This window comes from Phodopus roborovskii, unplaced genomic scaffold (genome assembly GCF_943737965.1).
Source record: "Phodopus roborovskii unplaced genomic scaffold, PHOROB, whole genome shotgun sequence".
Lineage (NCBI taxonomy): Eukaryota > Metazoa > Chordata > Mammalia > Rodentia > Cricetidae > Phodopus > Phodopus roborovskii.
The window spans coordinates 24811017-24829434 of NW_026126588.1; the positions used below are offsets into that span (position 1 = coordinate 24811017).

General features: G+C 45.5%; 1 protein-coding gene across 1 annotated transcript in view; it reads right to left on the bottom strand.

Moving 5' to 3' along the window:
- The window catches only part of Tgfbrap1 (transforming growth factor beta receptor associated protein 1), a 42214-nt gene that overhangs the window by 21198 nt on the left and 2598 nt on the right, over positions 1–18418 (bottom strand). Inside the window, exons 2-3 of the mRNA XM_051204238.1 lie at positions 6518–7219; positions 1254–1448 (exon numbers count right to left, since the gene is read on the bottom strand). Of these exons, the coding sequence (XP_051060195.1) occupies positions 1254–1448; positions 6518–7205 (883 nt within the window). The 5' untranslated portion in view covers positions 7206–7219. The remainder of the gene's footprint in view (positions 1–1253; positions 1449–6517; positions 7220–18418) is intronic.

The window sequence follows — 18418 nt, forward strand, 5'->3', positions numbered from 1 at the left end:
AGTATGGGGGTAGGTTCTAGGCTAATGCTAAGCCATGCCACAAGAAAGGACCGAAACATCCATGTGTTTCACTGTTCAAGAGGGATCTGCAACCTGTCCACCTGTGTCCCACGGGATGAGGGCACGTGTTACTCCAGTCCATGCGTCAGCGCGGGGTTACACTTCTCACCCCAGCATCTCAGATCTTCAAATGGCAAGAACAAGGTATGGATGTAGATTGAAAATGCTCAGAGCCATCCTTTGGACACACATAAGGGCGGGCTAGTAGACGGCACTACAGAACCAACGCCGACACCGTCAGCTGCCCATGTTCTTAGGGGGTTTGTCAGTGTCTTCCGTTTACTTATGAACAATGCTGAGACACACAAACAAGCTTCCAGTCCAGGTGAAGGGAGGGACTATGGCGGTTCACCCATGTCTCCTTCAGTTCCTCTGAACGTTCAAGAACGTTTAAACACAGCTAAGGGAAAGTGAAACTGGGCACATGGCACTCGGGCCACTTGCCAACTATGCCCAACCACGCTATACCCTCGGCGCCCGCCCCCCACCCCCCACCCCGCCTTCCACACGTACCAAGGACTCACTTGTGGGCCCTCTTGTTCAGACACGCCCTTTTCTCTGATTGAAGGTTCTGCATACACCTGCTTGGCTGACTCCTATTCACCCTTAAACGTCACCCTCAGGAAGCCCTCCCCGACTTCTCCAGGGATCAGTTCTCTTTTTGCTCTCCATCTCCAGCCAAAACTGCTGTGCCTCTTTACTGAAATGCCTGTCACTGCCTTAACCCTGCTGTTCCTGAAACACAGAGATGGCGTTACAGTGCTTGCCTTCTTTTCTTTTTAAAGTTTTATTTCTTGTGTGAGCGTGTGCGTGTTTGTGTGTGTGTGTGTGTGTGTCTGTGTGTATGTGTGCGTGGGGGGCATGTGCGTGTGTATGTGGTGTGTGTGTGCACATGTGCATATGTGTGTGTGTACTCGTGTGCACATGCGCGTGCGTGTGTGCGCACGTGTGTGTATGTGGTATACACATGTACAGGTGCACACACACACACACGTCTGTGAGCAGCCTGACGTGGGTACTGAGAACCAAACCTGGGTCCTCTGCAAGAACAGCAGGTATACTTAACCACAGCTGTTTCTGTATCTTCTCTCTGCGTAAGTGCGTCCCCGGGATCGTGTACGGTAGAAAGACAACAGAAAGTTTGGAGTGAAAAAAAAAAAAAAAAATACTGTTAAGATTTCTACAACAGTTACCTTCAAAGTCCTGCAGGATGTGACCTTCCTTAAAGGGCAGGGTCTGTTTCTGCTGTTGATCCAGCATGCTGTGAACCGTGATGAATTCGTCATCCAGCGCTATGACGTAGGGGAAGCAAACAGCTGCCCCAATCACATTCTCTGACCAGTGCACAGGGGCCCGCTGGGAAATTCCGGCCACGGTGGCAAACATGCCTAGGAAAATAGAAAGGAGGTGCCTTCAAATAGCTATGAGGCATTCTTCGCCATGGGAATGACAGGGTGAAAAGTTAACTCACTACTCACTCAGTTCTACAGGCTCGCATTTCAAAAACAATAACGGGATGTGCTCATGTGCAAAGACCCGCATGTGACTTTATCGCCATGAAGAGAACTGCCTTATTTAGAGTGCATATCACGTCTGCTTGCAATTACAAATGAGATTTTTTAAGATATTTCCGCTGAACTCGCGGGCCCATTTATAAATGGCATGTTCCCCCACACAGGAGAAAGAAAACGGCTCGGGAAGTGTGGCGAGCTCCCTTCCACTCCCCCAACTAGCTTGCCTCTAGGGTTCAAGCTCCTTTCCACACATTTGGTCAACATAGTTACTGAGCACGTACTATGTGCCGGGCACTCTACTCAGAGTCCTTTCAGAAGCTGGCCACGCTTGGCGTTGAGGTCTGAGCACTGGTTAACTGGTTTCACGCCCTTTACCACCGAGAATGCATATATGCCATAAGAACACATACGCTGTAACACAGAAAACTGGGTTTTTTTGCTTTCAAGGCAGACTGCTGTAAAGCCTTTGTCCGTAGTTAATGTGCGAAAGTTTAGCTATGCCGTCCGTACATAAGGCCGCCGAGGTGAAGATTTTGACCAAGAGGTGTCTGTGAATCCACTTTAGCTTTTGAAAGCATCGCAGTGTTGCTTCCGGATGATTAGACACCACGGAAGCAACCAAGCAGCTGAAACAGGGGCCGGAAGAGGAAGCAGGTATAAGAGGAGTGGCCGAAAGAAAGGCCATCCATCCATCTGGGTCTCCGCTGAGGCAGCTCAACCTAGTAGGAGCATGAAGCAGAGAAAGCCACCCACCCCCATGAGCCAGGATGCAAACCCAGAAAAGTGGGAGGGGGAACCCAGCCACCACCACCCCCCCCCCCGTCCTTCTCAAGACCCATCCTAAGGACTTTCTTCCAAATTCCAACTCCTAGAAAGTGGTTCTTCATCTGTCGCTTGTGACCCCTTGGTATTTGAATGACCCAGGGGTTGCCCAAGACCTCCGGAAAACAGATATCTACATTACCATTCATAGCAGTAACAAAATCACGGTTATGAAGCAGCAACTAAATTTTATCACCACAACATAAGGGACTGTATTAAAGAGTCACAGACTTCTCACAGGAAAGCTGAGAACCGCTGTCCTAGAGGACCCACCATTTCCCCTGTCACCATAGAGACCAAGAACCTAACACAGGGACCCTCTGGGGGACACACACCATGACCATAGCCAACAGGAATGCCCAAGTACACAAAGCCAGCCTCAGGAGACACTGAAGGGAGCAGGCACAGCGGTGAATGAAGACTGAGCTGGGGATGTCAGTGCTGTGACCCGAAGTCAGGCAAAGAGGCCAAAGCGGAGAAGTGGCAGCCTGCACGGCTGCTGATGTGATGATGCCACCTCCACCACGACCGGAGGTAGACACAAACTGGCAAAGGGATGCGCATGAACGATCCCGCAGAGTCTGCTAAATTCTGGGTGGAAAAGCGGTGCTCGGGAGCACAACATAGAGGCACTTATCCTCTCAAGGGAACTGCAGCGCGGTGTGGAGGCCCCGATAGCGTTTCTGATGTAAATAAGGAGGGCAGGAGCCAGATGCCGGGAGTGAAGGAGCAGAGCCCTAACAGGCAAGTGAGAAGGGCCAGTCAAGCCACAACAGTACCCCCTAACTAGACTGTTGCTGAAGTGGCCCCAGCTAACTCTCTTCTGGCCAAGCAGGCGATGAAGTCTGTTGCTTTTATATGACTATTGGATCCCAAGTGTTGCCTGTATACAATGTCACAGATCTGGAAAGGGCACACCAACTTTAAAAAAAAAAAAAAAAAAATCGCTCTTTTTGGCCGTGCCCCTTCAAGGTTCGAGCCCACCTGCAACCTAAAGCCAGGTCGGAGGAAAGCCCACGCAACATGAAGAGCATCTGAATTGTTTCCCTGTCTGCAAGTGCCATCGAGGGGTGTCGTTAAAGTACTACAAAAAGTTTGGTAAACTTGCCTTACGAAAGGTCAAGCATGATCTCTTATGACAAGAGAGGTCATAGGTTACACTCGGGGAGAAAGGCAGAAGAAAAAAAAAAAAAAACAAAAAACATATGCCGAAAGGTGCATGTATAATCTTGATGGTAATTTGTTTGAACTCTTTAATTTCTAGAGCCCCGTAACGATGCTTTTTGTAGTACCGATAGCTACAGAAGGTATGTGTAAGAGACCTTACAAATAATCTTGCTATGTGTTATGTCTACATTCATTACAAGCAGACTGACATTTGAGTAAGTTGATTCATTTAGCGTGATCCTCATGTAGATGAGTCATAGGAAGCGTGGGAGTAAACGCACCCAGAAAAGTGGCTGTCCTTCCCATTTAATCTAACGCTATCACCAAGAAAGGAACATGGGATTCTAACAGTTTCCCTGTGAAGCCTTCAGAACCAGAGCAGCTAGGGTTACACTAGAGGACAGGTGCAGTGAAATGGGAATCCCAGATGCACACCCAACACAAGGAGACATGGTAATGACCAGCTCAGTTCACACACGTCCATGCTCTTGCCCAGTGTACAACAGCTGAAACAGAAGACAAAACTGAGAATAATAATGATGACGGTGATAAACAAATAGGTTACCTAAGAGAGGAGGCTAGATGTGGGCAGGACACAGGCTAGATCCTCTGTGGGGATCTATTATCACAGGAGTTCTTGCAGGAGGATGGAGAGGAAACGTTGGTGAGGTGGAAAGCTACAGAAGGATGGATCCTGACATGATCTTACGATGCAGTTACCCTAGAAGGGTATAGTTCCCAGCACTGTCCATTGACCAAGCCTAGAGAACGTGGACAAGAGCTCCTGCACCCAGACCGTGGTCTGTAAGCAGCAGGGCTCTGGGGAGGAGTGGCTTGACACCAGGTGTGGTGCAAGAATATGAAATGTGAAGCTCTCGGATTTCTAGAGACATACATAGCAAAGTGGCTCAAGAATCCACCACGTAGGGCCACAGCAAGCACCGATGGGACCACGGATATCTAACGGGACCCTTGAGTTTACAATAAGGATCTTTCAAAAACATCCCTCACAGATAGAAGGGACCTGAATGTCTCACCCTGACTTCATGCGTAGTGCCTGAGAGATGCCGAGTGGTTAAGGAAGGGGAAGTTTGCTCCACAGAGGCATTCCCAGCGATACATGAAGGGAAGAATAGACTATTGCCTGGCCCTAAAGATGACATGGACCTAGGCAGTGGTCAGCAACAGCCATTGCACCACAAGAGGGCAGAAAGCCATGCAAACTCCCCATAGAGGTACCCACACTGCAAAGTCTCTTGCTTCCCTCATAAAGCAAGCACAGAAGACCTTGGGTCTCCTAATCGTCTAACCGCAGTGAACAGAGGAGGTCTGAGGGGGTCAGAGTGGCATGTTAAGCCACTCTAAGGGGATAAAACTACCAAACTTCCAGAGTGTAGGAAACCATCCAACTCCTTCAGCATGGGGGGGGGGATGAAAAGAGAGGGGGCAAAGCGAAATTTAACAGATCTAACGGCCAATGACACTGTATGAGCCGAGACAAGAAAACCGAAAACACAACAGCGACAAAAAGAAAAAACTACGCAGACACTTGAACGCGTCTGCGTGTGCCTAACACGTATGGTAAAGTAGCCGGGATATAACGTGTCTAAATGTATTTGGCAGCTATTTTAAGGCCACTGCCGTTCTTCATTTGCATACGTGTGTCTACAACTTTGGACCATATTAAATGTTCACACATGAAGTGCTGTGATGTCTAGAGCTACTTCAAAATAACATACAGGGAGAGGACAGGGATACAGAGGGACGGACCAGGCTGAGGCCAGGAATATGCCATGCTCATATTCCTATATCTGTGTACATGTGTTAGATGATATATATTTATAGATTAACTAAACACATGATTATATATTCATTTACTGTTGATTAATTTGAGAATACTTTATAATATGTGATTATATATAGTATATAAAGATAATTATACATTTAGTTATATAAATGATATGCAATAATTTATGTAGCACATAAACTTAAGACACATATGGTTCATAACATATTAATACGTACATAATTAATAATTTACATCACATGTAAATTATGTGTAATGTGTACTTTATGATGTGATGTGAATTATATGAATGCACAATTTATATAATATAAATATATAATTAAGTTTATGTAGATGTATATATTTTCTTCCCATACTAAAAATTCTTTTTTTTTTTAAGAGCAAAGAGCACTGGGCCCAAGTATTTTCTTCTACCAAGTTATGAACAGACATGGAAGAGTCTGGAATACACAGTCAAGTAAAAGCTACTCTGAAAAGCCACATGATATGATTCTAACTATACTTTCCATGCCAACTATGAAGACAGCACAGGGTTAGTAGTTGCCAGGAGGTGGGGCAGGGGTTCAGGAGGAGAACGAGGTCAAGCCCAGGGATTTTTTTTAAGGCGGTGAAAGCCAGCTGTATGACACCGTAGGAGTGGTTATAAGTCCCCGTACATTTGTGCACCACCAAGAATGAGCCCTAATGTGAATTATTAATGAGGTGTTAATCGGGTTCACTGGCCACATCTAAAATACCACTCTGGTGGGAAACGGCCACCCCACCCACATTCACAATATGATGGAATTTCTCAGCACACACGTCAGTTGTGCAGATCTGCTGTGACCTGGCCACATATTTGCAGTGCTGCCAGGCGGCACTCATGAGCACAATCACCTACCACATGCCATCTGGTCCACAGTGCACTGCAAGCAATCGCTATGCCGCCTAGCAACACTGTAGCCATCTAAACTGACAGATACTCTGAAGGTGTACAGTGACAAAAATCAGCTAATGATGTTTTTCTTAGAACCGTCTCATTAAGTGACGACACGTTTCACCGTGGAACCCTCACTCTCCCACTGCAAGGTATATCCAGAAACCCTAAGCCAGCACCTGCAGGCAGAATGCAGATGCCCCGGACAGCAACGCTGCAACCCCTCCTCACCCAGGCCTCCGGGGCCAGCCAGCAGGAACTCCTGTCTGCCTATCCTCTTGACAATGGGCGGCTTCTCCTCGCTGCAGTAGGGAAACAGGTCCTGGGAAAGGCCTGTGCTGTAGTTCAGGATGATGTACTGAGTAGTCAGGGCCAGGCATAAGAAGTAGCCGTCCACAGCCACAGCAAGGGGCTGCTCTGGAGTGGATACTTCCTTGACAATCTGTACTCGGTCCTCGTACACCAGAAACATTTGGACGGTCCTGCGCTTCACCGAGATGATACACACTTCCACGCAGAAAGGGTCCCCATTCACGGGGTTCTCGTTCACTGCAAATGTTGTGGCCCCCTTGATGCGGGCTCCGGAGGGGACTGGCTCCAGGTTCAGCATGTTAACCAGGGTTATGGAGTTGTCACAGAGCACCAGCAGCCTATTGAGAGCTGAGGCCGCACACAGCTCGCTCACAGGCTTCTTGAAGCCCAGGTGTCTGTGCAGCTGTTTGGTGGCCATGAACGAGGCTGTCCCAGAAGGCGTGGTCCTCTCCTCCAACAGGAAGTGGTAAATGAAGCAGTCATTGGTGCCGACGTAGAGATCCCTGCCACAGCACTCCACACACTCAATGCTGATGTGCTCTTTGTCACCAGTCAGCACATCCTGCTCCACGGCAGAGACCAAAGTGAAGGCCTTGATGTTCATCATGTCTACCGGGTGACCTGTGGGAAGACAGGTGGAAAATATCAATCTTGGAAGCAGAAACACAGACAACAAGCCGCAATAAAGATGCACTGACTCCCCATTCACCACTGTGGCAGGAGAACCCGACACCATTAGAGGGCGGACAGGAAAGCGTTCCCGTGGCTTGCCTCACTAGCAGGCTCGGGAACCTGGGAATGAGTGCACACACATGGGCAAAGGATGATCGTCCTTCCGCTCACTCGCAACAGAGCTGGAAGCTCCACAGGATTTTCTCCACTGTTCCTGGGAGACACGCCGCAGACAGAGCACCCACTCCCTCCCACATTCACACACACACACACACACACACACACACACACACACACACACACACACACGCATCCACAGACAACGTGTGAGATACACGTCTGAAGAAAAGCAGTGAGAGGCCTCATCCAGCTTCTCTAATGTCTACAGGTACTCGCATGTGTGTCTGACATAGTCGTGGGAGCTATGTTCTCCGTGGGGCAAGCTTGTCAGCTTCAGCTCCACTCTAGTCTCTAGGAAAAAACACGCTCCCACTGAGTAGCGAAGATGAGCCTCCAATCTCCCATCTTGCAGGTGGTGAGATGAGCTGCTCAGCAGGTCCGAGTGGGTCCCTGGTATGGGCCGTCACTGGATAAGCCTCATCGCGGAAGAAAAGCATCCTGGGCTTCCAAAGGCCTCCTCCAACAGCGACTCTGGTTTTACACTCCACAAAGTCAGAAGCTGCAAAACAGACTTCCTTGGTTTCTCAGTGGTAGAAAGGCAGTTCCCAAGGACAACTCCCAGCTCCTGGGAGGCAGGGGACCCACAAATTCGGAGGGACTCGGGGGCCGAGAGAAGTGAGAGACCAACACAAGACCTCGGATATGAGCTCTTTCGTGGAAGGGGAGGAGTCCCACAATGTCTCTGATGGTTTTCCACTCAAGCACTCCAGAGCTGTGGTTCTCAGCCTTCCTAATGCTAAGACCCTCTAATGCTGGGCTGATCTGCGGCGGGAGGAAAAGCCGTACACCTTACACTGATCCACAACCATCACATTATTTTGTTACAATTTCATAATTATAAGTTTGCTACTGTTAGGAATCATAATGTAATTTTTTTTTCTTTTTCTTTTTTGAGATAGAGGGTTGTCATGGGGTCACAACCCACAGGTTTGGAAGGGAAGCACTGTTCTAGGGTGTCACAGTTTTGGGCACCCCTTGCCCGCTGTGGCAATGGCAGGTATTTTGCATCGGACTGTGATTCCCTTCCCTGAGCCCAAATGCCCGAGAGGGAGGACTGTCTGTGGAAATATCTAACTAAGCTCTTCCCATCCATCTCCAGCTCTTGAAATGAAGTTGGAATGTCTCTCCCTGGGTCATGAGTTCAAACTTTACCTCCTTTATGGTAGTCAGGGGAGGAAGAGTGGCTTTGAGGTTAAGGCTTGGGCGTGAGGAGGACCCTAGGTATTGGCTTAGTGTCCTTCACAAGGAGGGTGGAGAGCCATGTGTCCTTCCTACTATGTGATTACATAGCACAAGGCGCCTCCGTGCACAGAGACCCTAACCAGACAGACTGACCGCCCTTCGATCTTCACATTCTCCACAGGTGTGAGCCACGGCCACTTACGGGCCACCCGGGCCACAGCACTGTCGTAAGGACAAAGGCACTTAGCTTCCCAACCTGGCCAGCCCACATCTGTGAAACCAATGTAAAAGCAGCCGCCCCTGCCTCACAAGACGGAGGTGGAGTAAATCTGCCTGGGTAGTGCTCACTCTCTGGCACACAGCACTCCGAAGCTGTTCATTCCAGCGCAGAGAGTAACTCTCCCCCTTCTTGATGGCCTCCACTACTCTCAAACGCACCCCCCCCCCAACCTGGGCTCCGAGAAAGGAAACGCTACCATGCTCTGTTCTCAGGTATGGCTATTTCCCTGATCTCTACCCCAGGTCAGAGGGAAACAAGCAAGAGCCAACAGAGGGTATGCTGGTATACACCTGTTACTTAACACATCCAGCAGGGCAGAGGCGAACTACCACCAAGTCCAAAGCCAGCCAGGGCTACATAGTAGGACCCTGTCTCACAACAAAACAAAAATCAGGAGCAAGAGAGAGGAAGGGGTAGAGGAGAGAACATCTCACTGCTGGCCCCATGTGAGATGTGAACCTGTAATCCCAGCTACTAGGGGAACTAAACAGGGAAAATCACACATGAAGGCCTGCCTGTCTCTCGGTGACAGGACTTCTCAGAGCCCCTGGGACAGCTAGAAGAGCCCATACAGACAGACCTCTGCAGGTAATGTCTGGGACATAAAACTCCTCTCTCTCTCTCTCTCTCTCTCTCTCTCTCTCTCTCTTTCTCTCTCTCTCTCTCTCACAAAATGGCACCATCTATTTGTCAAGACCAAATAGAATTACCAGAACCCACCTAGACAACTTTTCCATTTAAATGCTAATGAGTAAACCACAGATATTGAAATGTAGGCTGGGAGACAACTAAGCCAGTAAAAGCTGAAATAATACAAAATATGTCTTCCTTCATTGGTTGATCAATCAGGGCTGTCTTTTAAAATGGCAGGATAAAGCGATCCTGCCACTTAAAATATGAATTGTACCTACTGCTTTTGGGAAAGAATAAGGAAACAAGCTTTGGGCACCTACAACCACACTCCTCTTATTTAACGTCATAAAGCAGGTTGTATATAATTCTAGTCTACGTCTTTACTCAGCATAGCAATAAACTATACATATTTGTGGTGAAGAATATCTTGTATAACCAAATACATCCTGTTCAGTTTAGTGAAGGGGGTGAGCAGGGAAGAGGGGAAGGAGAGGGGACTGGAGGCAATTATGTGTCTTATGAAGAAGCTATAATTCTACGGCACTTAAAAACAAATGTAGTACTGCTTCATCATCTGCCAGCTCAAGTCTTGCTGATGGCGAATTTCCTAGTAGAGGTCTTTAAATAAAAATTTTAACAAAAAAAAAAACAGAGGACTGGACAAGATGGCTCAGCAGTTAAGAGCACTGGCTGCTTTTCCAGAGGACCCGGGTTCAATTCCCAGCACCCACATGGTGGCTCACAACCATCCACAGCCCCAATGTCAGGGAAATCTGATGTCCTCTTCTGGTCTTCCCGGGCACCAGGCCTCACGTGGTGCAAAACATGTAGGCAAAATACTTATATACAAAGGAATACTAGTATTTTTTTAATTATTATTAAAAGCCCACTCTTTTCTCTCCATGTCGCTGTAGCCCACGTTATTCTGGAATCCCCAGTCTCCTCCTTCCACTCCTAAGTGCTGCGATTATCAGGTGTGTTTCACCACACCCATTGAGAGTCTGTACACAAAAAAAAATTAAAAGTCCCTGAAACTGATATTGGGGTTCAAACTTCAAGCTGAAGATAAGAAAAGGTGATCCTGGCTCCACCAAACCTCAGACTTCTGTCTCCTCAGTGTGACTGGAGAATCCTGAGGCTTCCACGTCTTTCTATCCTCAGCGTGACTGGAGAGCAACGGCCAGCTCTGAGGCCTTGCTCCTGTTTTATATACCTCCCTAATGTTGGGATTAAAGGCGAATTATCCCAGGTGCAGGGGTCAAAGGCATGAGCTGTTATTCTTCACTCTTGTGTGGGCCATGGTGGCCTTGAACCAACAGAGATCTCTCTTAATCCTGAGTACTGGGATTAAAGGTGTGTGCTAACACTGCCTGATCTCTGTAGCTTGAGGCTGACTTTGCTTTCTGAATCCTCAGGCAAGCTTTAATAAATCATAAGTAACATACCACCACAAGAGCCTGCTCTTGTAGTTAAACAGTAGTTTATAAAAAGCAAACTTAGATGGAGGCAAGTGAAAGATGAACACACAACTTTAAAACGTTTATTCTTATAAACAGTAGCAACATTCTCTCCATGATCTAGTTTGAGAGATACATTTATTTAGCTGAAATAATGATTCTAAAAAGGCAAACATTAGGCCACATATCTGTGTTATCATTAAGTCCAACTTGCAGCAAGTTCCTCTTAATGTGTAAATAAAATAAAAAGTTCTAAGATGGTGACTCACTTCCCAAGGGCCTTACAACCTCATGAAGGAAATAAGACTAAAAAAATACAAGGGGAATAGATGAGTGTTGCCTAATGGCCAAAATAATAGTCTTATGTTTTGCTTTTTACATAACTTTTTTTACTAGTCCTTTAAGAATTTCATACAATGTGTTTTATACCCACTGACTTAACTTTGCGTCTTTATTTATTAATTAATTTATTAATTTACTTATTTATTTTGACTATCAAGTCCAATTTGCTCTGTCCATATATTCTTGGCTGTGTGACCTTTCAGTGGACTGTATACTACCTACCATTATAGAAACTTACACAAACACACACATACTCACACACTCACACATACACTCACACACACTCACACACACTCACATTCACACACTCACATAGATATACACACTCACACTCACTCACACACTCACACACACAAATACACATACAGATACACACTCACATTCACATACATTCACACACACACACACCATGGAACTACCCAATAAGGAGGCAACAATGCTGCTACTAGACACCACAGGTTAACATAATGAATGAATGAATGAATGAATAAATAAATAAATAAATAAGCAAGCTCAGTGCCAGGAATGCGTTTCTACTTTTGGAGTTGTTGACTGGTGGGATCTCACAGATTCCAAACATTATAGGCTATTGCCAAAGCTTCTGGTTACCTTACAGACCTCAACAGAACGGGCCCTATGACTGAAAACACCACATACTTGAGTCACAAAACATGAAGATATCTTGTTGGTATTGACCTGGAAGCTTTATTCCTACTGGCTGGCTTTCATAGTGCTGGAAGGTACTATGCAAAGTAACATCTTAATCACTGTTCTCTACCAACTTGAGATCATGTACTCTATCCTTAGAAAGATATTGCCACTAACGATCCAAATGTGTCTGTAGGACCAGAGGGATGACTCACTGGGTAAAGAAAGATGCTTGTTCTCAAGTCTGAGGACCTCAGTTGGATCCCCAGAAACTGACATGGTGGGAGGAGAAAAATCAGCTCCCACAAGCTGTCCTCTGATCTCTACATGCATACTGTGCACAAAATAAAATAAAAATTTTAAAAGAATTCCTTTATTTCTACTAATGAACACAAAAGCTGTATTGTTTAGTTAGCATCTGGAGGTGCTGCTATAAGCCCCCCCCCACCCCCCCCGTGGGTCGGGTAGCAGAGAATTTGACATTGCCCATTTCTACAGATGCCTGTTCTCTTGACTTGGAGACAACAGTCACGCTGGCTTCCCTGGCCTTGCTTCGTCCTCTTCACAGCACACAGCCAAGGTCAGCAGCTCAGATATGAGGGAGTTTGTGAGCTATACAGAGTGCCAGTTATGTCCTGACTCCACGGTCACTGTGTTCCCCAAAGCAAGCCCAGGGTTCTCTGTGTACATTCTGTTCAACATTAGAGAATCACATAATACAAGTTCTGCATAATAAACTCTAGGGAGAATTAAAAAATAGAGGGTTCATATCCCTCTTTATGAGACCAATATAAGGCATAACTCTGATAGTAGAGCTCAATACTGTTTTTCTCAAAAGGGAAAATTAGGTTATTCTTACAAATAAACAAGCCCCTTAGCAGGTGTGTCAATCAATCAACATACACTTAAAAAAAAAATGTGGCTAAGTTGGAATACTATATTGGCAGTATGTTTACAGGAAAGGCCACAAAGATAAAATCGGTTGCTTTAGTTTTTCACATTGACAAACTAAGAAAAATGACATTATTTCCTGGATGCATAAAAAATCTCAATTCAATATAGTTTATTATTCTACAAATCCCCAACAGTAAGATTTTAAAAAGATGTACTTTATTTGGTGTGTGTGTGTGTGTGTGTTACTCACAGAGGCCAGGATCCCCTTTTGAGCTGTAGTTACAGACACAGGTGCTAGGAACAAAACTCAGGCCTTCTGTAAGAGCAGTATACTTACTCTCTTAACCATTGAGCCATCTCTCTAGGCCTCAACAGCTAAAATGTACAACTACTTCCTTCAAGAGAAGGCAAAGATGTCTGTCAGTACCATCTGCAGTGGGATGAATGGAGTCCTACTCAAGATGCTAAAGGCCTAACCCTAACCCTGTGAGCACCACGTTCTGTAGCATAAGATCTTACAGATGACTGGATTGACATGAAATCAATCCCTAACCAATATGACTATGCTCTGTAATAGAGGAATCAGCTGCAGACACACACACAGAGGAGGGATTATTAATAAGGGAGGGGAAGATCAGGATCTATAATCCAACCAATGCTGGATGGTACCAGAAGAGGAATTCCATGGATTCCCCAGCTCCCAGAGAAATTGACCTGCCCACCCTTGAGTCCAGATTTTGACCCTCCAGAGCTGTGAAACAGTAAATTTCTACTGCTTAAGGCACTCACTTTGCTACAGAAGACCTTGCACACTGATACATTGTGTCTATTCTAAGATGTACTGGGAGCTTTGCAGTATGAAAGTAGAAACTCAAATCAACAAATAGTGCACAAGAACTTACAAAGAATTGAAATCAAAGACACAAAAGTACTAGTACTCAAATGCTACATGGCGGTCTATAAAGATTCTCTTAGAATTAGTAAGAGTTTACAAGTAGTTAATTAAAAATATTTATATCAAAGTAATCTGCATGTCTACACAGAAATAGCAATTATAAACTTTAATCTTCAAACGTATTCAGTACAATGTATGACAGAATCATTTAACAAAGATCTCTGAATAAACAGAGAGGTAACAGCACACAATTTAATCCCAGTACTTGGGAGCCAGAGGCAGGTAAATCTCTTGTGAGTTTGAGGCTATCTTGGTCTACAGAGTGAGATCCAGAACAGCCAGGCCTATGCAGAGAAGGGACAGGCAGGGCTGGCAGGCAGAGAGAACAAACAGGAGAAATCTGGGAAGAGGTGGAGGTATGAAAGAAAGGAGAGGAGGCTCCAAGGTCCAGCCTCCCAGCTACACAGCAAGCCGCAAAGTAAGCAGTAAAGAAAAGTACACAGAAATAGAAAAAGTTAAAAAAACAAAACAAAAACAAAAACCCAGAGGCATAAGGGATGATTTAAGTGAAGAAAAGCTGGCTAGAAACAAGCCAAGCTTAAGGCCAGGCATTTATAAGAAAAAGTGATTACTTGGGAGCTGAGTAGCAGGCCAATCCCAAAAGAGCCAAAGAGCATCTAGTACTCTGTTGTAATTTAAGAAAAGCAACTCTCGAGAGAAAGACACTGTGCGGCAGACAGGGTTCAAGCAGAGGGGTTTTCATTAGGAAAGGGATCATAAAGAGGGGACGGGGGAGGGGGAGACCAGCCTCAGAGGACAGGAGCAGCAGGAGAGAGGGGAACAGAGGAGGGAGAAAAAGAGAGAAGGGGGATGGAAGGTGGGCAGGGCCCTTTTAAAAGGGAACACTGTGAATGTGCACAGGTGGTGCTCTTAGTGGCTGCAGCTGAGGGTGAATCCTATCAGAACCCCAAGGACAGGCCAGTACAGATGCCTGACTACCAACACTATCTAAACAAAAGGAAACAAGTAAAGAACTTGGAGATCCGCCTGTGTCTGCCTCCCTAGTGCTGGGATTAAAGAGTGCACCTCCACCTCCACGATGGGCCATCATCACCCAGTGGCAAAATCCCAAAGCCCACAGGTGGTGGTGCTCGCCTTTGATCCCAGCACTCGGGAGGCAGAGGCAGGCGGATCTCTGTGAGTTCGAGGCCAGCCTGGTCTACAGAGCGAGTTCCAGGACAGGCTCCAAAGCTACACAGAGAAACCCAGTCTCGAAAAACACAACAAACAAACAAATCCCAAAGCCCACTCCAGTTAATCCTCTTAATCCATCCCAAATAGTTACTCGCCAAGTAGGGATCAAACATTCAAATAGGAGTCTACAGTGACCATTCTCATTCAAACTATCACACTTCTCAAAATTCATTAACCTGTATGGCACATCTGTAATCCATATATATATATATATGGAGGACTAGGAGTTCAAGGCCAGCCAAACCTACACAGGAAAACTACCTCAAAATAAAGCAACAACAACAAAAACCAATAAGGGACTCATGTATTTGACCAAAGGTATCTGGATGTCATGGGAAACTAGTAAAACACCAGCCCAAGCAAAGTATTAGCACAGATTTTCCCCTGAAAAGGTAAAATGCTATAATAAACACAAAACTTCAGGTTATCACTGCAAGAGCTTTCAGTTTATGTCCACGAATTTAACAAAACATATGCAAGCTACATGTGAGCATAAGAACACTAAGCGAAAACTACACTACCTGTGGAAGATTCCAAACTGCTGAAACTGTTCTAGCGTTTACTGTGAAGCCCTTGACAAGGCTGAGTAAGTCGATGATCCCCACCACCGCCACTACCCATGGAATTTATCTTATGTTCACATAGTCAAGAACAATGGATGAACGTTGATCGTGTCTGTGATAGGAGAAAACAGAGAAACACCCCCGTTTTCCTCCACCGGTTAGAGGGGTGCGCAGTGCAATAAGAAAATGACCTACAGCTACGTACAGTTCATGGGGAATCTCAGGAGAGAAGAAGAAATAAATTCATGGGTGATGAGCCTGGGAATGGGCAGATGACAGATTTTTAAGGCATCAAAACTGTTTAGTTTCCTAAACTGAATGCTGCTGTCGTGGTTTGCTATATATCTTTACAGACTATAAGTGTTTTCCCACATGTTATTAATTAAACATTAAATTTTAAAGCTTTTTATTAGTATTAGTATATATTAATTAGTATTAGTACATATTTATCATATATATAATGGGTTCCCTTATCACAATTTTTTTTAAGCTCTGTGCGTATCTGTGGAGATGCATATGTAACTCACATGTGCATGTTTGTGTATGAGTGCAGTTATGTTCATGCCAAGACACGCATGTCGGTCTTTACCTTCTACTTTGAAGGCTGGCTAACCTGTGAACTCCCAGGAGGCACCCTCCTTTCTAAAGTTTCCTTGTTGTAGTAGGTGTTCTGGCATTACAGACATCCGCCACCGAGCCCGGCTTTAAGTGGATTCTGCAGACTTGAACTCAGATCCTCACGTCTGTGTGGCAGGCAGGTGCTTTGACTCACTGGGCCATCCCTTGGGCCCTCATTACATGAAAATAACGTGTTTTGACTGGTGCTACAGTGGCATGTGTGTTGTGTGGTTATCACCCACTTTCTTATTAGCTTTACACATTAGTTTTTAAAGACACATATTTACCTATAAATTATTTGCTTTCGCAAACTATTCAATCTTGGGAATATAAGAAAAATACATTCAGTAAACTTACTAGAACGCACAACTTGCATGGTTTTCATTTAAAATTCCATTTCATGGGAGCAGTATATTTATCACACAGGTGAGCGACCTAATCACAATTACTGACTTCATCTACAGCCAGTACTAGTTTATATTAAATTCATACTCAAGGACCATTTCTCAAATTTCACAGATATTTGAAATCTTCAGGGGCATCTCATAAATTATTAATAATAAGTGCCTCATATTAATAAAGGATAAAGGACAAGATGAGCACATGGGAGACAGCTCAGTGAGACAGATACCCTACACTGGGTGGATGGGTGTCTGCCCACTCGGAGGCAGCAGGTTTCACAAGGCCACCCATTTACCTCTTGGACCGTTGGCCACAACAAGGCTAGGGAGATGGCTCAGCCAGTGAGGGCACCTGGCACTAAGTCAGGAGACCTGAGTTTAGTCCTGGAACCCACACTGTGGTGGAAGGGAAGAAACTACTCCTGCAGGTTGCTCTCCAACCTCCATACAAGCATGTGTCCACACATACATAGTAAGTCAATGTAAAAACTAAACAAAATGAAAAGCCACAGCACAAGAACAAACAAACAAGGTAAAGGCATCTGTAAGATCAGTTACCTAGAAGCACAGAGAGAAGTTTGCAGATACATCATAACATTTTAATTTATGGACAGGTAAAACTAGACCAACTCCTGCTCTCTGGACAGAAAAAAAAATGAAATATTGAAAGAGTACTTCAGCAAAGCAGCATTTATTAAGACGGGTGCTACACAAGGATTGGCCCCAGTTTGTGTCTAACTCCACATTCTCCAAGCTCTGCTGACTGAAGGGACATGCTGGCTTTGGTTCCTCTGAGCTAAAGCCTTCCTGACCACAGCAGCGACGCTAAACAAGAGGCCTGGGTCCTTCAAGGCAACTGCCCCTCTGTGGTAACTGGTCCTGATGTGATTCCTGGGATCAGCAGGGCTCTTACTTCCCTGCTGTGGGTCCCAGGGGTGAACCCTAAGACTCCGCCTTGCTGAGACTTGGGTACATCACCATCAAACCAGGGTATATGTTTACCTGATATAAATTGTTCTTGCTGACAAGCACCCCGGCTCAATCCTGAAATCGGCTGGAAACCAACAACATATACTTCTCGTACAGATGCCATTTGCACATGTATGACTAGTGTGTATCTAGGCATGAAATACATTATCTACATCCTAAATGAGGTACACCAATGGCTATAATGGAAGAATTGAGGGGTGAAGGGAAGTGGAAAGTGATGGTAACAGGGGTCTCTCAGGCATTCACCACATGACAACCATCCTCAGTATAGAGTCTTCAAACCCCAACAACGAATTATCACATGCCTATGAGACGCCAGGCAGTTATCTTACTTATAAACTGATGGGAGATGTCATTCTGTAAATATGTTTCTCATACTGGTTAATGAATAAAGCACGGTTGGCCAATAGGAAAGCAAGACAGGCAGGACTAGGAGACAAGGAGGAGAGCGGAAGGAGTAAGGAGGAGTCAAGATGGAGAGTCTAGAAAGAGCAGGACGCCGCCAGCCAGCTCTCTGGTAAGATGAGACCACGTGGAAATACATAAATGAACAGAAATGGGTTAATGCTTAAGACAGAGCTAGCCGATAAGAAACAAGTAACTGGCCAACAGTATTATATCAAATACAGAGTCTCAGTGTGTTAATTGGGGCTGGCGCAGCAGCGGGACAAGACCAGCAGAGGGAGGAAAACCTACTCCTTACAATAAACATTTTTTTGTTGTTGTTGAATTTTAATGTATTCTTGCAGCAGCTACTTGACTATGAAGAAACATCTTGATCTAAAGTCTTCAGAAAGGCATCTAAAGGTAT